Raw genomic sequence first — 21,635 nt, forward strand, 5'->3', positions numbered from 1 at the left:
TGCTTGAAATGGTAAGGCCATTCTTCCTACTTGTAACTAACTTTACTTTTTTATCTTCTTATAATCTAATATAATATAATATATTTTCCATTCGAAGATAATCTATCAATTTATCTTTATTATTATTGTTCCTAACTTCAGCTAGGCAAGTATTGCACAAAATATTAATCTAATAACAGTAATAACAGTAGACATCTGAGTAAAACAAAAGGATAGGGATAGACTAACCGTTATAATTTTATTATTGCTATATCGGATTACCATGTTAAAAGTAAAAGATCATATATATTTTACATGCGCTATAAATACAGAAATTTATCTTTGCACGTCAAAATTATTGCATACTAAAAAATAGCAATATTTGCTTCTACTTTAATTACTCTTTTGATCAAAGTTGAGTAACTAAATTAAAAAATTGAAAATTAAATAATAAAGTTAATTAACAATTTTTAACTTAAGTTAATTAATTTCAAACAAATTATTTTTTATTTTATTTCGTTACTTTTTAAATACTTAAACTTATTAACTTTTCTTAAATTAAAAACTTATCTATGTAAAAGGGAAAATTGTAAATAAAAATAATACAATAATATTTCTTTGTTGTTTCATATAAACTTACAATTAATTTACAAATAAAATATTAAATTTATTAGATATTCGATATTTACTTGGTTATTTAAAGCAATCTAACTTTCAAAATATCGATATGATAGTAACATGTAAGGAGGATTAATTTACTTTAATATGTATAATTTGAAAGAAAAGGAAAAATTAATATAATTTTTACTTAAAAATCCAACAACGTTTACTTAAAAAAAAAAAACAAGTATTTTTCAAACAAAATTGATTAAAAAATTTATCACTTGTAAGTCGACTCGCCAAGTTAAAAATACATATTCACGCGTGACACATACATTCACGCCCACATTTATACTCACACATATTCATCCACCTACCTACCACACACCCATATTATACACGCACAGAAGAGAGAGAAGAATGTTTCACAATTTTTTTTCCATGCACTACGATTGTGTTTAAGAATAAAATGATATAATGTATTCATAGGATTTTTAATCTACTATATTTAGAGACGATTGCAAACGTTATTTTGCAAGTACATATTTTTATATGTTGCGTATAATAAGTAGATGAACTATACTTTTTGATATAATACAGCAAGACGGAAAAGATACACGTTACAATCGGATATGCCTTTTATAATTAGTCGTACGATTTTTCTCCATATTGATCTGTTGAATTATTACGGATGCGTCGCATACTAAATACGGAAATGACACCGTCGCATCGGGGAGAGAAATAATCACGCGGGTGGAGGAAAATATGAAGAAGAATGAGTCAGATTGCGTTGGTAGCATATGAGCTTTGGGGCTTTAGTCTCTATTCGCCGTCACGGAACTCTCGCGATCCATTATTTAGAGAATTAGACGCAAAGTGAAAAAGATTTTCGCCCGATCCGCACATACCCCGTAGTAATAATGCCAATGCTATACAATGCTGAACAATGCTGGACAATAAGTCTCCAGTGAGTCTGTTCTTTTCTTTTCTCGGTACGCGCGCGGCACCTCGCCCTCGTGCTTAATCCGCGCCCCAAAGATCAATCCGCCTGACACAGTGTCGTAAGGTTTCGTCGAATCATACGCATAGATGTGACGCATTGTACAGTCTACGTCTGCTATCTTTCGCGGAAACATGTTGGCATCAACATGAAAAAAGCGTGTAAGTATAATATACCTTCCTTCTGTCATCGGTAAAATGGTACGAGTTGAAGAGGGACAGTGAGAGATGAGATTTTTTTCTTCAACTTTTCTGGAATTTTTCAATTACTTCAAGTATAGGATTTTTTCATTAAATAATTTTCTAAAATGTATTCCTTTACCATAATTATATATTACATAAATAAAAGAAAAGAAATAATTTCAATAGTTTTAGCACGCTTTAAGATTTCATTAAACGCGTTAAGTATTAAAAAAGTCTTTTTTATAATTCCCTTTTTTTTCGAAAAAAATTATACGAATTATACACATTGTAACATTTTATTTTCTTTTTTTAATTTTAAAGTTAAAAAACATTTGATAAGAAATGAGTTTTTACACATGAAGTTCGATATCGTGGCAAGAAATAATCGCACTAATTCTTTGGAAAAAAAAGGCATTTTATGACGAGCGTATTTAGAAAATTAGAAAACCTACAATAAAAAGTAATAGTAATTTGTTGTTTACTTTCATCTGAAGATGTGTATCATCGAGCTACAACGGTTTAAAGTAAAGAATATTGAAAAAATACCAATTTTTAATTTTATGATATTAATTAATTTTTGTGAACGTTATTAATTTCAGCGGATCTTTATTGCAGTTTTTATAGCAGTTAATTAATACAAAACGTATTATAATGATTATTAATTGTAAGATTATTAATTTTTGAGACAGTACCCGAATTGATCTAAATTTCTCGTAATGCATAAACATGGGAAGCCTTATACGTGACATCGCATCGTATTTATATCTACTCGTGTCTTCTTGTTATATTTTTCATGAGCTAAAGATTACATGTCGTACGTACAAAACTTTCTTCCGTTATCTGAGAAATCAACGTTCTTGTAAACGTTTGCTTTTTAACCCAGAGAACGCGCACATGACCTATCTTGAACTCTGTACATAATATAGCGGAATGCTAATAATAAAGAGAATGTTGCGTTATATTGAAAGGTGACAAATTTTTTGCGCATCATGTGAATTCCAATTATTTTTATTAATTTCTATGATATATTAATTGTATTATATTCTTAAGAAATTAGAGAAATAACATATCTTTATAAATTAATCAATTTCTTCTCGATTTAATTACTTTCAAAATTACTTTAAATTTTACTATCTACTTTTAAAGATACTGAAAAAAGAATTTGGTAATAACTACTAAATGTTGAGCAAAATAATGCCAATTTTTTTTATTTTACTATTACCGTTTTTTGTTTTTTTGTCTTTTAAAATTCAAAATGTGAAATGTACACTTTATTTTTAATAATATAATATTTTTTATAAATAAAATTTTTTTATAGATACATTTTTCAAATCATATCATTTTAATCATATTCAAATCTACGAAATTTATTTTAAGTTTTTTCCACTGACGTTCTATAATTTTAACAGCTTAGGCAGCTTGTTTAACGTGTGTATAATTATCTTTTCAAATGTACGGTAAGGCAAAATGGATCTATCGGAGTCTCAGCAGGATCTGCTGTCGAATGAGGCAAGACCACCTTCCGTACAATCGTTGCAGACACCCATTGATTATATTCTTGGCCCGGTTGAAAAACATTTCTTGCTCAGCGCGGAACGAGGTGATTGTGCCACTGTCAAAAGGTATATAATCCAGCATTTTTTCGCATTAATGTCCTTTTAAGAATATCTCTCTATGACTAACATAAAATAAACTAGGTCCTAGGATAAACTCTGCTCGTCTCTAGATGAATCAAATAATTAACTATGTAAAACATTATTTAGATATAATTATAGTTTAATAATATATTATTTACATACGATTAAAGTTCTTATTGATGTTTTCAATGTTTTAAAAAGTTTCGAAGAAATATATACATTTTATTAAAAATTTTTTTAAATTATTAATAAAAAAAATTAATAAAAAATGTACTTATATATTGTCATTAAATTAAAGAACAACTTATTTATCTTAATATTAGTATATTGTTTTTGTAGTAAGAATAAGTTCTGAAAATTCATAAATAATCATACTAATTAATTATATAATTTTAAATAAATTTATGATACAAAGCAAGGTCCTTTATTTATTATTACTTTCTCTATTCAGGTCATGAAAGATCATAAATTATTGTATTAACGTTTTATAATTTTATTATAAAAGAGACAAAAAAATGTTTTAGATTTTAAATTTTAAATGCTACGTTATAAAATGACATGTTTTTCTTTTATTTATTTTAATTAATTACTTTATTAAATAATTGTAAAGAGTAGAGCAATAAAATAATATTTTGCAAATATTTGGCTCAATAATTAAATAGATTAAAATGATTGTAAGCTAGACGCATAAAAGGTTTAAATTATTAATTATTTCCTAATAAACGATGAAAGTTAAACATTTTAAGGATTTTAAGGATTAAGAAGGGCTATACCTTTAATAATAATTCAAAGTTAATTATAGCTCTTTCTCGTGTAATTACATAACTTTTGCCCTTCTAAACAAGAGTTAATATATTCATGAAACTTTTGATCAGTAGGCTTAAAATCAGTACAAGTAAATATTCCAAGATTATGGATAATCAACTTCTTTGCGGATTCTTTCGTCAAGTTGAAATCGATTCTTCCTTTATAAAAATGTAGAAAAATTTATCTTTTAAATAAATGACTATTTAAAATAACACCTATGGCAAATAATTACAGAAGAAACAGAGACAAAAGTTTCACTAATTTTAAATAAACTAATTTTAAATAAACTTTTTAACCTAAATCATTTTAACGTAATTTAAATCCAAAATTTTTTAATTTGAATCATAATTGAAAGATAAATGACATTAATAATTGGTTAAAATATTATAACAATTGATCTTTTTTTTTTTACATTTCTACCAAGGAAGTATCTTCTTTAAGTAATTATATTGACTTAAGAAATTGTGATTACAAAGAGAGCTAATAATTTTGAGACAACTGTACATATTGATTAATGAATTATAATACTAATTAAAATATATTTTATATTTATGTGTTTGCATGTAGAAAAATTGTGCAAGTTTTTCTAGATCAACATTGTGAAAATTATTTTCACGATAAGATTGCACTAATTAATGTTATGAATAAATTCTTTTTACAACGCGCGTTCTTGTATGACAAATATATACCACTTTAGTAATGAAAAAAATAATAATTATTATGCAATTTGCCTAACAGATTAATTGAGGAGAACCAAGATCACCCGGAAATATTGAATATCAATTGCGTCGATCCGTTAAATCGTTCGGCGCTGATAGCCGCTATTGAAAACGAAAATATTGATCTTATCAAACTGCTGCTCGAATTGGGAATTGAAGTGAAGGTAAATATATCGTGGGGTCGAAACAGCACGATGTCTCTCATGAAAATTACGCGCGACGGGCCGTTCCCCTAATTATTGCTGGTGATGCGCGTTACGCTGATATACCGTAATCGATGTCTACCGGGATACGCTAATAACAGTTACGTGCACACATCTAGCACATTTTGGGTCATCATATACTCATCTTTACAGAAAGTGTTTTAAATGTGTTCAATTCAAATTTACATACGATTAAACGTATCGCAATTAATTTTTATTCAAAACAAATTTATCGCTGATTTTTTAATTTTTTTCAATTTTTCCTAAGCATTTATGTATTTCAATTAAATATACAGATAAACGCGAAAGAAATTTAATCAAATTGAATAATTTAAATAAAAAAATTAATAACTTTTTCCTCAATGTACAAAAAGTGGAACAAATGTATATGAACAAATGAAATATCCACTAAAATAATTTAAAATATTTTTTAAAAATATTTTTTTACTTAATAAAAATTTAAAATATAAAAAATGGTATAAATTACCGTATAAATAACATTGTAATTAACTATCTGTATTTCATGGTGTCTCCGCTATATCCTGACACTTAAAAGCATAAAACACTTAAAATCATATTTCGCGTGTCTTTTAGGATGCACTTTTGTATGCCATTAAAGAAGAGTATGTGGAAGCGGTGGAGGTTTTACTAGAATGGGAGGAAAAAATACACAAGCCGGGACAACCTTACGTGAGTCCAATACTGCCATCATTTTCTCATTTCTAAGCGATATGTATTCTCATATGTTTAATAGAAATTATTTACTTAAATTTTGATTATAAACTTCTTCATTGAATGTAATATATTTATAATATATCCCAAATGAGTTTCCATATCTTCAGATTTTATTTTTCTTTATTTAACTTTAAATATTTTTCTTAAATTCAAGAGATTTACGTGTACGTATTTTAAATCTTTGCGCGCAGATCTTTTTGAATTTTACCACATAGTCAGACTACTCGGAATTGTTAAGAAACGATTGTATTTTTCAAAGGATTTTTGGACTTGAAATAATCTAAAACAATTCCAATATACTCTTTCAACATTAAAGAATGTAATTGTATGACATGATAATATGACCCAAATTTTTTTTTTTTTTTTTTTACTTTATATGTGTATTTGTATAACATGTCCGAATCTGAGACAGAATCCTAGAGCCTAATCAGTGATGTTGTTTTATACTTCTCAAATATTTTATATTTTTTATTTCCATTAAAATACATATTAAAAATACAAGATTGTTAAAATTTATCTGAAAAATTATGTTTTCAAAAATTAATTTATTACTTTTAAATAGATATAAATTATTTCAAGTATACAAAATAGAGCACATTATAGCAGATTAGCATAGATGAAGTATTTATAACAACTGTTTGATTCTTATTTTTTAGATTTGATTCAGTCTGAGACTTTACAATAAAACAATTATGATTCAAATAAAATTTTTTGAATAAGCATATCCCTCGATGAGTCAAAGATTAATTACGGAAATAAAAAAAAAAATAATCACATTTTATTTCAGAGTTGGGAAGCTGTAGATTTGTCGTCAAATTTTACATCTGATGTAACTCCGTTGATTTTAGCAGCTCATAAAAATAATTATGAAATACTGAAGCTGCTTTTAGATCGTGGTGCGACTCTTCCAACACCTCACGATGCTAGGTATATAAAAGATAAAATGTACTTTATAATAAAATAGCCATTTTTATAACTTTTTAAAAAATTTCTCAGATTTTACATTTTAAAATGTTTTATTTTATAGTTTTCAAAAAAAAATTCTGAAATAATTTAAAATATTTATTAAAAATATATTTTTTTACTTAATAAAAATTTAAAATATAAAAAATTTTTTAAAATATTATAAAATATTGTGAAAACTTTTTAATCAGGTATTTAGTAACTATAATTCTTTATCAATATTTACTAATTAAAAATTTGTTAGACATTTCGAGTTTATTAATTCTTTTTTTAAACTTATCCATATAATTAAAGGAGCTTATTATAGAAACGAAAGGAAGCAACTTATCCATTTATCATAGATGCGGTTGCGACGAATGCGTTACTTCTAGTGAACAGGACTCCCTCCGACATTCACAATCTCGAATAAATGCGTACCGGGCGCTCACTTCGTCATCTCTAATCGCACTTTCATCAAGAGACCCGCTTTTAACGGCCTTCGAGCTTTCGTGGGAACTACGCCGTCTCAGCAGGATGGAGCAAGAATTCCGCGCCGAGTATAATGTATTTAACTCGATAATTCTTCTTATGTCCCTTCTTCAGTTCTTTCTGCGGTTATTTGAGATTCTCTAAACGATTATAACTAAAATTTATATCACTTGCATTCTTGATATTTTGCATACCTTCGGCATACTGCCGTTTACTCGTTGACGACTTGAAGCAAGTTATTAAATTTGTCTTTGTTTGATCCGACTTGGTTCATCCTTGACTTTGTTTGATCCTAGATACGACTTGGTAAGAGTGTTGAATTTAGTACATAAGAAAAGTTTTAATTTTAGTTTTTGTAAAAATTTATGCTGTTTACGCACCCAAGTTTACGTATAAGATTACATTCACTTTTTTCTTGTACCAGCTGCTCATTATTATATCCTTATTCATCTTTAGAGAAAGAGTTTAAAGTGTCCAACTCAAATTCGAATACTGCTAAACGTATCATCGTTGACTATTGAAAGCACATTTATTGCCGAAAGTCATATTAATAAAATTATAAAGACACAAAAATTAAATGAAAACAACAAAACAACATGAAAAATAAGATACATGTTCGTTAATAAATAAAATAAAATTTTTGTTTATGTATTTTCGTTAAATTCAAATACCACATAAATATCACATATTCCATTTATGAATTTTTCAAGTAAAATGCTAAATCAAGAACGGCGAAATTCAACAATTACGATTAGGGGGGTATTCTGTCTCAAAAATAATTTTACATTAATTCAGGAGATGCGGGAACAGACGCAGCAATTTGCAACCGCGTTACTGGACCACGCACGCACGTCTTACGAATTGGAAGTAATGCTAAACTATAACCCTACCGGCGAGAATTGGGACCCTGGGGAGAGACAGACCTTAGACCGGCTCAAGCTAGCTATTAAATATAAGCAGAAACAAGTATGTGATGATACGTTTTATATCTTTACTCATATTTTTGTGAAGTATAAAAAATTAATGATAATAATGATAATAGTGACAGTGATAAGAAAGTGTAGCACAAGTCTTAATTTAATTTTAACCAACTCATTCGTTAAAAAAATCTAATAATTATTTCTAAAACATGCAATAATTATTTAATGAAAATCGTTAATGGAAATGTGTAGTTGTATGTATGACAAAATATATTTTCCTACGTATTAATTAATTTTTATTAACTTTTATTATTATTATTTAATTGTACAAATTTAATTTTCTCTGTGTAATACTTATAAATTATTTATGTAATATTTATAATAATTTTTATTAATATTGTTGAAGTTTGTCGCTCATCCGAACGTGCAACAATTACTGGCTGCTATTTGGTACGACGGTCTTCCGGGATTCAGAAGGAAAAACATGATAGCTCAATTAATGGAAGTTGCCAAACTTGGAGCAATGTTCCCGGTTTACAGTACTATTTATATGATGGTTCCCACTTCGCAAATGGGATTATTTATGAAAAAGCCGTTTGTCAAGTTTATATGTCATTCCGCGTCGTACGCTTTTTTTCTAAGTACGACATTATAACGAGTCTTAATATTTTTATGTTGTGAAATAACTCTTAATGGGGAGTATTTGCTTTTTAAGTGCTACTCGGTATGGCGTCGCAAAGAGTTGAATATTTGATAATCGAATTGTTTGGTAATGACTGGATGCGAGAGATACTTGCTGGTTGGAAAAAACGAGAGCGCGGTTGCATTCCAGGTTTCGTCGAAACAGGCGTGGTCATCTATGTGATAAGTAACTCAACTACATAAATTGTGATATAAAAATAACTAATTTTTTTTAATTTTTTCATCTTAAATGATAAATAGAAAAAAGGTACTAATAGAATATTGTTAGTATTTTTTAGTATTATTTTTAATAATATTTTTAAAAAATATATTTTATTTTTTGTAAATTATAGATTTGTGATAATTTTATTACACACAATAAAATTACGAAAAATCAATAATTTACAAAATATTTTATGTTTTAATCTAATTCATTTTAAAATAAAATATGAAATATCTCAAAAGCACCAATATTTAAATTATCTCAATTAAATATTTTTATAGACAGAGCAATAAGCATAAAATAAATCAATGAATGTGTAAAGACAATATATAATTGTACAACAAAAGTACGTATATATTTATATATAAATTATTGTTAATAAATTTGCTAATTGAAGATTAGTTAAAAAAAAAATTAATCATAATCAAAATTAGATTGTGGCATCATTAATTTAACGTAGAAAAACGGAGAGGGTTCCAATTGCCTACAAATCGATTGCCTACAGCGTCGATTGCCAACATCCCAATTGCCTACAAGACGAACTACACACAAGTAATACTGCCTACAGATCGATTGCCTACAGCCTCAATTGCGCACAAGTAAAAGATTAAAGGACGAATGTACAATTGCACACATGTAATATTGCCTACAAGGCGAACTGCACACACGACAATATTTCGCACAAGACGAATTGCACACAAGTAATACTGCTTACAGATCGATTGCCTACAGTCTCAATTGCGCACAAGTAAAAAATTAAAGGATGAATGTACGATTGCACACATGTAATATTGCCTACAAGGTAAACTGCACACAAGTAATACTGCCTACAGATCGATACAAGCCTTATTGCGTACAAATAAAAAATGAAAAATTAACGTCAGAAGCAAGTATTTTATAACAAAGTTATTAAAATAAAATAAAAAGTTTTTTTTTGTATACATTATTTTCTATAAATAACCAATGTTATCAAAATATTATAGCAAGAAGTTCTCGAAAAATGAAGTAAAAAAATTATTTGTAAATCTTTATTTTAAATAATAGTTTTTGAAATATAGGATTTCTTTCTTCGTGTGTCTTACGCTTGTCATCAGCGCGTAAGAGTGATCTCTTTTGCATATATCACTAGATATAAGAGTTTAAAGCTAACCAATCACAAACTGCGTTTAGACTTTAGATGGTCGTTTGAGTTATTCGTCCTTTAATTTTTTTATTTGTGCGCAATTGAGACTGTAGGCAATCAATCTGTAGATAGTATTACTTGTGTGCAGTTTGTCTTGTAGGCAATATTACATGTGTGCAATCGTGCAGTCGGTCTTTAATTTTTTACTTGTGCGCAATTGAGACTGTAGGCAATTGATCTGTAGGCAGTATTACTTGTGTGCAATTCGTCTTGTGCGAAATATTGTCATGTGTGCAGTTCGCCTTGTAGGCAATATTACATGTGTGCAATCGTACATTCGTCCTTTAATTTTTTACTTGTGCGCAATTGAGGCTGTAGGCAATCGATCTGTAGGCAGTATTACTTGTGTGTAGTTCGTCTTGTAGGCAATTGGGATGTTGGCAATCGACGCTGTAGGCAATCGATTTGTAGGCAATTGGAACCCTCTCCGTTTTTCTACGTTAAATTAATGATGCCACAATCTAATTTTGATTCTCCGGAAAAACGCATTCAATTTAGCAAATATTATTATTATATATATGTATATATGTATATAAAATTATCCTTTTATTTAAATTAATGTACAAAATTTGCACATGCAAATAATTTCATTGTAATAGCAAAAAACTTGTTATTGTGATTTTCGTAAATTACTAAAAATATCATTATAAATTGTTTTTGGCAATTTCCTACTTCCCGTTTTTAACAAAATGTATTTGTAGGTTTAATCATCGGCGAAATTAAATCTCTATGGACAGATGGATTAATTGAGTATATATCGGATCTTTGGAACATCGTAGATTTCATTCAAAATACGTTTTACGTAATATGGATAAGTTTGCGTATTACGGCTTGGTGGATAGTACAGGTAGGTTTTACTACATTTTTATTAAAAAAAAAAAAATGAACATTAACAGGCCTAATTGTAAAACAAAAACGAGATCTAGAAACGTGATAAATGTATTCTATTAAAAATAAAGGTTAAACAATTAACATATAAATGCAAAATTGATTATACAGTGATTTAAATATAAAATATCCTTCTAAATAAATTTTTGAAATTTTGCAAAAAATTTTAATAGAGATTTGTCCATCTATTGTTTATGATTCTCAATGATTTAATTTGTACATCTTTTCGGTAACATGATAGGTCTAATTATAATTGAATATTACGAAAGTCCTACTCTTCTATTCTATTTATAATAAATTCTTTTTAAGAGTTAAAGGTTTAACAATTTATTGAATTTTAAATAAACTTTTTTCGCACATATCGTAACACGGTGAATTACATTAAAATAAATCTTTTTTTTTATTTATAGTTTAGCTTTAAATTGTGATAAGTCATTTTTATGCATTTATAAAATTATAATGTGTGTTATAAAATATTTATTCTTTTGTTTAAATAATTGTAAAAAAAAATTTCTATAAAAAAAAGATTTTTCAAAAAGAATATCTCTCTCTCTCTCTCTCTCTCTGAATTGTTTGTTAAACTGTGCTGCTTTATAACAGAGAGAATATTGGAGTGGTTTAGATCCTTGGTATCCAAGAGATCAATGGCACGCATTCGATCCAATGTTACTTTCGGAGGGAGCATTCGCGGCCGGAATGATATTTAGGTAATTTCTGCGAACGCGTCTAGAAAATATTTGTTATTGAGATTAATATTCAACGTACATGATTTGCATGGGGGTGTTTCAGCTTTTTAAAACTTGTCCATATATTCAGCGTGAATCCTCATCTCGGGCCGCTCCAGATTTCCCTCGGGAGAATGATAATAGATATAATCAAGTTCTTTTTCATCTACACCCTCGTGCTGTTCGCCTTTGGCTGCGGTAAGTAATACGTCTCCCGATTACTTTATTCGCTCGCCGAAACTTCACTGTTCATTCGCGATTTTTAGTACTCACGTACTAATCGAAAAATCATCTCGCTTCTATTTCCCACACACAAGACTGATAATCCCTTGATTCAAGATTCAACACGATAGATGCGAATAGCAGAATAAATAAAAGGGAAGTAGGGCAACGCGCTGTTTTAAACTCGCGCTTTATTCTAGGCATGAATCAGTTGCTGTGGTATTACGCGGATTTAGAAAAGAGAAAGTGTTATCACGAGTCCAACGAACTGCCGGATTTCGATAACCAAGAGAAAGCCTGTTCGACATGGAGAAGATTCGCCAAGTATGAAGACCGAGTTTAATTTCTTAGACGAGAAGTCTAGAAAGAAGTTCAAACTGACTTGACTCACTCTCTCTCTCTCTCTCTCTCTCTCTCTCTCTCGTGCTTTCAGCCTGTTCGAGACATCGCAATCTCTCTTTTGGGCGAGTTTCGGCATGGTCGATTTAATGTCGTTCGACCTGACGGGCATCAAGAGCTTCACGCGATTCTGGGCGCTTCTCATGTTCGGTTCTTACTCCGTGATAAACGTCATTGTGCTGTTGAATATGCTGATCGCTATGATGTCTAATTCTTATCAAATTATTTCGGTAGAATGAATCAATTTTCCAAGAGATAACGGAAGATCAGCAGAATTCCTAGTCCCTATAATTACTATACATAATTATTTCATTTTTTTCGCAATATTTTTCTTTCATTGTCAGCTAAATCGAGATGGACATTTATCTCGCGTCAACATTACTGTACTAATATATTTTAGGAAAGATCTGACACAGAATGGAAATTCGCTAGGAGCCATTTATGGATGAGTTATTTCGAGGATGGCGATACCGTACCACCGCCATTTAATATGATCCCGACGAATAAAACTTTCCAAAAACTATTTAAATGTGGAGACAGCGGTCGTTCCTCAAGATCCTTTATAGTAAATAATTTATACTTTTCTCTAAATTATCTACCTAAATCAGCGAATATTCTTTTTTGACAACGCTCAAATAATTATTCATAAAGAAACAATTTCTAATCGTTTTATTTCAGAAAAAGTCTCGAGAGAAAGCCTTGGCTAGACACGACACCGTAGTGCGTCTACTCATTCGTCGTTATGTGACAGCTGAACAAAGGAAACGAGATGAGTTTGGTATTACGGAGGACGATGTCAGGGAGATTCGCCAGGACATTTCGAGTTTCCGATACGATCTGATCGATATCCTCAGGAAAAACGGAATGTGCACACCAGCGCTCGATAAAGAAGAAGCGAACAGTTAGTATATTTACACGCAAGAAATATTTTTTATTAAAAAGATACCACTATCTTTCGAAAGACTGGCAAGTTAAAATTTTTCTCTTCGAGATCGCTTGACGCGAGAAATGGAGAAGAAGAGTTCCTACTAAGGAGATCCATTTCTATTTAGTTAATTTACTTGTCGTCGCCATATTAGATACAAATATTAGATAGAAATGTTTAGAACCAAAGACTAGAATCGAATTCAGTCGAGGCCGCGCGCGGCCTCAAACATTTTCAAAATACAAGACTTTTCACGGGTCACTTCTTTGTTAGCCTTAGTCCTTTGGTTAGCTGTCATCCTCGATGGGTTAATTTATTATTTGTCAAATTGCGTTTTTGCGAAGGAAAATATTTCGTCCTGAGAGCGATATGCTTTTTAAAAGCAAACAGTTACAAAGTATAAGTACATTTTGTAACTGTCTTCTTTCCTTTCAAGTATCCGGGAAAAAGGGCAGAGTGATGGAACGTCGACTTCAAAAGGATTTCCAAATCGGTATCGTGGAGGGCATCGTGCAGGCTGTTATTCAGAGCGAGAAGGAGCCGAAGGATGTGTTTAGTCAAATTGCGAAAGCGATTGGACGGAAAGGCAGTGCCAGTGCCGGTAAGAAAGATTGGAACGCCGTAGTGAGACAAAACACCATCGCTAAGGATCCCATCGGGAGTACGAACGAAGCGGTGCAACGTCAAACTCGGCGTAGTCTACGTCGCCAGCTGCGACATCAGCCCAACTCCGATCTCACGTCTATGGATCCAAATCGGCTGCTCGACTATAATCCGAATCTTTCGGACTTTACGCCAGTTACCAGAATAGCCTACGCCAAATTCATGCTCAGCAAGAATAAGCTGAACGAGCAGTCCAACGGTAAATTCCCATTCAAATTTCTTTTCAATTCTTTTTAATATTTGTGCAAATAGTAATTCTTCATTTCTTTTTCTACGTTTAGATAAATAAAAAATTGTAAAAATTGAGTTTGCCATATAATAATTAAATCTAATTTTCAAGTTATATCTTAAAATGTGTGTTAATTTTGCCGTAAAGTTTAATAAAAGAAGCGCATTTTATTTCAGAATGCGCTTATAAAAATGTTGGCGAACATTTTGTTCTTATTTTAATCACAAATGATTAGTAAGGCGCAAGCAAATAACAATAAGTAGATAGCAAGGAAATGAGCAAGAACCTATAGGTTACTCACCTCGATCACGGTCGCTCGTGGTCGACGTCGACGTCGACGTCGACGTCACCCGGCCGCACCGCGCCGCGCCAGCTCCATCTTTCAGAATCTTTCAGAATTTTCTGCAATTCTCCACGCACAATCTCCACGCGCGCACAATAATTATATTACCACCTACTGCAAGACTGATACATAAGACTAATTGCACAGGTCGTATTGCCGCGAATCAAACGTCGCGCTTCATTCTCCGCTGCATCTCGCGTCTCGTCTCCGCGTGACGTTTCATTCGCGATCGAAAGTCGAAAGTTTCGGCGGCGACAACTTCATGCCGGTTTATCGCGCGCGCGACGCAGCGACGCGCACCAGCTACACGACGCGAGTCAAGTTGAGGTTAGAATGCGAATTAAGCCGAAATCGAGTTAACCCTTAATTTCCATGCATGCGCGCATTGCGCTCGTCTACGCACTCGTCTACTTAGCACGCATCAATTAAATAAGCGTCTCTATTATTCTAATTAAACACGCGCGTTTAGCCGTAATTAGACTAGAGATTGACATAATTTTTTAGTGCGTTAAACGCGTGACAACGTTTGCATGAAGATTGGGCATAATTACGACGCGATACGCACACAATACAAATACGCCCGTCAATACAAAAAGGCGGGAGAAAACGATATAGAATTCAATAATCAGCGCAGCAATAGTGTTTGATCGAGCAAATTCCGCGAAACGATCAATCGCAACTAGCTAGCCGTCCGCGTCACTTGCAGCTTGCAGAGCAAGCGATACGCGATTCGCGACTCACTGCACACTGCACTCTTAACAATCTGAAGATAGCAGACGAATTGTCTCGCGCTTCAGTCGATAGAAAATTCAAAGCTCGATGCGATATATTCAAATCCCTTTTAGAATAGAATACCGCAGAATTTATAATTTTGAAATTAATATACTTGAAATTGAAATGTGTCGGTATTTATACTTGTTGCCGTTCCTACTCTTAATTTCAAAGCTTTGTATTCTTATAATGTATATTATATGTGCTTGTTGTCTCCAGCGACTATAAGTTTGATATCGTTAAAAGTTTTTCATATACATTATTCATTGTTTAAATGTATATTAATATACTATAAGATATATTATAAGATTATAAGATGTTATTCTTAATTATTCTTCAATTAAAACATGTAATTATAAAGAATCATAAATATATGTAAAAATATATATTTATATACCTTTATAGGTATATAATTTTGCAAGCCTGTTCTAAGAATATACATATATGTATAATTATATCTAATGTGTTAATTTCCTGCGTTATCCTTCAAAAAATGACACAATTGAAAGATTTTTAACAATCTTAAACTAGCCTCATTCTTGAGACCGAGCGTCACTGCGTCACGCGTTATTATATGAGAAAAAAAAACTATCAAGAGAGAAGTAAAAATGGCAATAGGCATATGAATATCGATACATTTTAATTTCAAGCTTAAAAATACAAACTTCGAACAGTATTGGAACAGTTTGAAAATTATTTATTTTTTAACAACACTTTATCCAAGTAGACTTATTTGAAATAATTATTCTGTCTTTTATTTCATTGTTATGTGTTATTGCTACAATATATAAAGAGATAAAATAAGAGATTAAAAGTTATATATATATATATATATATATTTATATATATATATATATTTATATTTATATTTATATTTATATTTATGCGCAGATACAAATGACACCAGTAAAAATACCGAGGAGGCGCCTCAAAGAAAGAGCAAAGCTGTAATAGCGGAAATTTCTACAAATACGGCCACACAACCTACCATTGAAACTTTTAAGAAACGTCCTTTGGATTCTACGAGTGGCAGTAGCAGCGTAGATAAATTGGCGGTGCTCGATGTTAAAGCCACCGAAGTTAGAACACCGTCGCCTATACCCGAGGATCCTGTAGGAGAACAGCAGTCAACGTCAGTAGCAACATTCGATCTAGAGAATAAAGTTGAAGAGAAAGAAAATAAGCAAGAAGAACAACAACGACGGAACAGTAAAGAAACGAGTGAGAAAAAGACATTAGAAGAGCAAAAAGAAGAAGAAACGCTAAAAGATGAAAGTAAGAGTCAGCAATTGGAAAATGCGGAAAGAAATAACGATGATATTATCGGACAGAAAATCTCGGAAACAGATAAAAAGATCGATACAGAAGAATGTGCTGGATCTAACGTAAAAAAAACGAAACCTGAAGTACTACCAGTTGAAACCACAAAATTGCAAGGAAAGTCGAAAGCAACCGGTCGAGTAATAGGAGGTTGGATTTAATTTAATTAAAATATCATTATGTTGTACATGAATTATTTTTATTTCAAATGTGTTTGAATACCTTATTAAACTTAAGTTATCTTCTCTATAGAATCTCTCGTGTTTATTTTAAACAACTGTTAGAAAATTAACAATGCTCGTGCTCGAGCATTCGGTTCGAATTGCGTTGCGCTGCGTAAAATCATTTACTGGCAAGTCCCTGGATTATTTAAAACGATTAAACAGCGAAAAATATTTTGCGATAACCATAACATACGTATCACAAGACGGACTTTCCTCGTGTGTAACGCAAACATAAATTCGCAGAAATTTACATGACAAACAATATTCAATAATATGCTCTATGTTGCTCAGAATACGTTATCAATTTCAATTTAGATCAATTTAGATCAAACTCTAAATACACTGCCACCATCCATAATTTGATTTACTTACTCAATATCTATAATATTATAAATACACTTTTTTATTAATTGTATGTTATAATTCTTATCTTAAAGTCAAATAGAATTTAATTCAACTATGTTCAACTGTTATTTACACAAATTTAACTTGATAAAGTTCAACCTCAATTTAAAAGTATGTGCATATTTAACCTAAATACATAAATATATAAATATTAAACAAAAAGAGTTTAATCAAGTTGAAAAATGCTGTCGAGTTAACATAACTTCTTTTTTTTCCTCAGTGTAGAGTTAATCTCAAGATTTCATAAATTTTTTTCCGAGATTAGTAATTTATATATATAACATTGGAAATTCTATCAAGTGATTTACTATTACTTTCGTGTTCGTGAATGCGATAAGCGGATGATACGTGATGTAATTATTCGCAGACGTAATAATTCGCTATTAGCTTTCCCTGTTCATTCTTATACGAGTATATCTCCAATGTCACGTACAAGCGATAAGCGGACGGCTTTTAATTTCGATGATCCTTATCGATAATACATCGTCGTGCACGTCGTCACGAACAATGTCTTATTTAAAGCAGATATCAGATATAGATGACGTAATAAATAAAATTATCTACCTAAAATAACATATACAGTCGATGTTCACGACATATTCTTCAACGTATACACTTGCCACAGATCATCGCTAAGAACGTTCTGAAATATGAAAATGGCAAAATTAATATAATAAAAACCATTATGTTTAATCTATTAACTTTACGTTGCTAGCATTATTGTTAAGTTGATTTTTTGTCAAACTTATAAAGCTTTACATTCCACGTTACATTCCTCGCCCTCGAAGGAAGCATTGCTTTTTAATAAATACACATTAAACTTGATTAAATTTTTTCAGTTCAAGCACTTGTATATTTTAATTAAATATGTATATAAATACTTGAACACTGAAGAAAGAAAAAATAAAATTGAAAAATTTATTATATTAAAAACTTTTTTCTTAGTGTAAACATAAATAAACACAACAATTATTAATTGAAAGGTATACCTTCGATTTTGCTTATTCACCCCTTCTACTTTTATTCCATTGGAAACAGCGTGCTTCTTCTTTCTATTGACTCTTTTATCTTTCTGTAATGTATCATCATATCCAACATATTATTTCCAAAAAGATATATCGAATTATGTGAGAAGCTATTACTTATGATAATCATAGGAACCAATTTCGTGCGATTTCGTTTCTGTTAATATTAATAATTATTCTTTCGTAGTTAATTAATTTTAAATTATGTATGCTTACATCTTCGAGTTCACCGATCAAATACTTTTTGAGCATCTTTTTAGCATCTGAAGAATGTCCGAAATCATCAAATCCACTCGTTGCATCTTTTCCTGCATATTCCTCAATTAATTCCGGACCACCGGGATGCTATAATTGATTAGTCTATATAATTTGTTTGTTAAATCTAATTCATTAAATTTGCCTTGTATATAAGTTACATAATAGTAGCACACGTTTAGAATTTAAAATAGTAATAATATTGTGAAGCAATAATATTACTAATAATTGCATAATCATATAATAAGCAAATTTTAAGAAATATCAATAAATATATAAGATGTAATTAAAATTATAGTAAAGTTTCTTTTCTCTCTACCAAATCAGAATATATATATATTTGTATTGTAGTTTTAGTTACAAGATCGTGTTAAAGTTAGTGTTTATTAAAATATAAATTTAAAAAGTTCCTTTAAGTACATAAAATAAAAAAGTTGTATCAAAATTATTTGTTTTCTTTAATTTTACTTTTTGAAAAAAGTATTATTTTTTAATATAGCCACTATTGTACGTGTATGTTATTACATATTAGCAAGGTCATTAAAGGTCAAAAACGTAAGCATGAAAAATTTAAGATAAAAAATATTATCTAATGTTAACCCATTTTTTGAATTTTTAAGACAAATTTCTACGAAATCAATTCTACAAAATACAAAAGTTGTTTAAATTATATCTTTTCCTTGATCATTGATGACGATTCTATAAAATTATGTAAATATCTGTATTGCTAAAATGTCGTAAATCATAAAAATAGTATCACTATTATCGCTCACAGATGAAAATACGTATAAGTGAACGTATTATGAATCCTGCTATAAGTAAAATTTATTTGTTATTTTTCTACAACTTATAATTTTTATAATATCAAAATTGTCAATATTTCATAGATTTTTTAGATAAAATTTGTAACTTCTTCTTATACAATTTAATTCTTCTAATTAGTCTACATATAAAAGTACAAAGATAAAGTTGAACAAAAGAATGAACAGTATACAAATAAAATGTTTCATATTTTTTTTGTAACATAATTTTACATAAAAAATGAAATACCGCGTAAAGTACTTATAATTTTCGACCTCATTTTAATACCTTCGTGCGAAGATGACTATCGGTTTATATAAAACAACATATAATTGTGTTTAAGGAAAATGTGCAATTTGAAATTTAGAATTTTGTATGCGCGTTACCTGCTGCATATAATCCGTCACATCGTAAACATTGTCATAGATCACGATCCAGGTTCTCGTTCCATTCTTGCCATTACACTTCGCGACGTCCGCGAGCGAATAACGAATTGTCGAATCGGACATTCTTCGATCGAATTTCACGAGAAAAAGAGAGAGGATTTATTCGCGTCCGTGATATAAGTAACACGTGCGGACGTCGCAAAGATCGTTGAGATGCTCCCGGAAAATACGAATGATAAGCATATCACGATTTAGAGAGACATAAATTGTATCTATAGATAATTACAAACCTATTGCTGTCTCTCATTGTCAGTTCATTGTTTCATCGTACAACCGATTATCAACAAAATTATCAATTTACTGCATGCGTAACTTTCGGGGTATATGAAAACTTAATTAAAAAGTTGATAACTTTTAACGTAATTTAACTTAATTTTAAATAATTTATTTTTAACTTTAACTTGGAGTTATTTTTGAAAAATGTAAATTTATTAATATTTTTCCCTATTTTAAAAATTTACCTATGTAAAAGAAAAAAATTTTGTATAGAAAAAATATACATTTCTATATATACATACATACATACATACATACATATATATATATATATAAATCTTTGTTATTTCATATAAACTTAATTTTTACGTACATTTCTGTAAATGTTGTTATAACACATATTATATGATATAGTACAAACACACAGGATTGCACAGTTTTTTACCAGCAGAGTCGAACAGTGGATGTAGTATGGACATGAACCAAGTAGCGGTTCCTCATTAAGCGAAAGCTCGCATTCACTACAAATTGTGTATTGTACCAACAGTGCAAGAGTATAAGTATTTTACATTTAGTTACTTTTTAATTAGTTGGCGTTGATGCGCGAAAACGGTTTGAAGAAAAAACCTGACGATGTAATTGCTCTCAGAGATTCTTTATTCAGCACATCACAGAACTTAAATTTAAAATATGTGCCACATGCTTTGACACATATTCCAACATATTATAGTCTCTTACGTTCTATTATATTCAAATTCTAATGTACTCAGTTTTCTAATGTCAGTCGGAATGTTAAGCAGAATGTTAGCAAAATGTCAACAGCAGATTGGTAAGAGTGAAATTTGATCAAAAAATATTAGGGACTGAACTCATTTGAGATCGCATTCCGCTTACGTTCTGTTGACAGAATCTGATGTCTCTGATATCATTCTATGTCAGCAGACTGGTAACAGAAATCGAGCAGATCTTGCTGACAGAACAATTTACATAATAAATACCTACAAAACAACACAGATCGAGTTTGCCTGATTCATGTGTATTACAATTATGTATTAATTGTATATTGTTAAAAAAAGATACATAGAATTATTCCTTTCAATTTCCGAAACTAATTTTCTCAAAAACATGATGAATTGTTTCAAACAAAGGTTGCGTGTGGTTTGAAGGAAGAAAAATAAAATTAATTTTCAAAAAAAGTTTTTAAAACCATATAAAAATCATCAAAACACATACTTATTTTGTTAAATAAAATTATGTAATTTTTTTTACACAATACGATTCTTGTAATTATTCTGCATATAAAAGTATTAAAATAGAGTTAGCAAGAAATCAATAATTTACGACAAATTACTATACAATTTGCAATATATTTGCATTTGCAGTTACATATCTTTTTTAAAAAGTAACTACTATTTCTGTTTCATCAATTGATTCGAATCATTTCATCATTGATTATTCTGTGCGTAAAAGAATTAAGG

General features: G+C 30.1%; 2 protein-coding genes across 3 annotated transcripts; one reads left to right on the forward strand and one right to left on the reverse strand.

Annotated features, from left to right (window-relative positions):
• Window positions 1-1,614: 1,614 nt before the first annotated feature.
• LOC105195295 (transient receptor potential protein) lies at window positions 1,615-17,038 on the forward strand. Of its 2 annotated transcripts, XM_039449699.1 has the most exons (18): window positions 1,616-1,740; window positions 3,224-3,383; window positions 4,944-5,088; window positions 5,722-5,817; window positions 6,650-6,789; window positions 7,167-7,368; window positions 8,089-8,259; window positions 8,620-8,854; window positions 8,929-9,081; window positions 11,002-11,147; window positions 11,789-11,895; window positions 11,978-12,111; window positions 12,336-12,459; window positions 12,569-12,764; window positions 12,935-13,099; window positions 13,213-13,435; window positions 13,896-14,321; window positions 16,357-17,038. In XM_039449699.1, the coding sequence occupies exons 1-18, from the start codon at window positions 1,728-1,730 to the stop codon at window positions 16,944-16,946; spliced, it is 3,426 nt and encodes a 1,141-aa protein (XP_039305633.1). In that variant the 5' UTR covers window positions 1,616-1,727; the 3' UTR covers window positions 16,947-17,038. The 2 variants fall into 2 exon arrangements, with proteins under 2 accessions (XP_039305634.1, XP_039305633.1); XM_039449700.1 differs by lacking the exons at window positions 12,336-12,459; window positions 12,569-12,764; window positions 13,213-13,435; window positions 13,896-14,321; window positions 16,357-17,038 and having other exon boundaries at window positions 1,615-1,740; window positions 12,935-13,053.
• On the reverse strand, window positions 16,966-20,302 carry LOC105195082 (cytochrome b5). Its single transcript, XM_011160308.3, has 4 exons — window positions 19,882-20,302; window positions 18,656-18,784; window positions 18,404-18,486; window positions 16,966-18,057 (listed from the first exon to the last, which is right to left on the reverse strand). Exons 1-4 carry the CDS (start codon window positions 20,002-20,004, stop codon window positions 18,018-18,020), a joined length of 375 nt encoding a protein of 124 aa, XP_011158610.1. The 5' UTR covers window positions 20,005-20,302; the 3' UTR covers window positions 16,966-18,017.
• Between the last annotated feature and the right edge of the window lie 1,333 nt (window positions 20,303-21,635).

The sequence above is a fragment of the Solenopsis invicta genome, chromosome 5 (assembly GCF_016802725.1).
Source record: "Solenopsis invicta isolate M01_SB chromosome 5, UNIL_Sinv_3.0, whole genome shotgun sequence".
Classification (NCBI taxonomy): Eukaryota; Metazoa; Arthropoda; class Insecta; order Hymenoptera; family Formicidae; genus Solenopsis; species Solenopsis invicta.

Excerpts from the sequence above, each read along its gene's own strand:
- LOC105195082 (XM_011160308.3), bottom strand. The coding sequence starts at position 20,004 with ATGTCCGATTCGACAATTCGTTATTCGCTCGCGGACGTCGCGAAGTGT. Across the intron at positions 18,487-18,655 it reads TGATCGGTGAACTCGAAGAT|AAAGATAAAAGAGTCAATAG; the intron begins GTAAGCATACAT and ends GATACATTACAG. Across the intron at positions 18,058-18,403 it reads GTGAATAAGCAAAATCGAAG|AACGTTCTTAGCGATGATCT; the intron begins GTATACCTTTCA and ends TTCATATTTCAG.
- LOC105195295 (XM_039449699.1), top strand. Across the intron at positions 8,855-8,928 it reads GTCGTACGCTTTTTTTCTAA|TGCTACTCGGTATGGCGTCG; the intron begins GTACGACATTAT and ends TTGCTTTTTAAG. Across the intron at positions 12,765-12,934 it reads ATTCTTATCAAATTATTTCG|GAAAGATCTGACACAGAATG; the intron begins GTAGAATGAATC and ends AATATATTTTAG.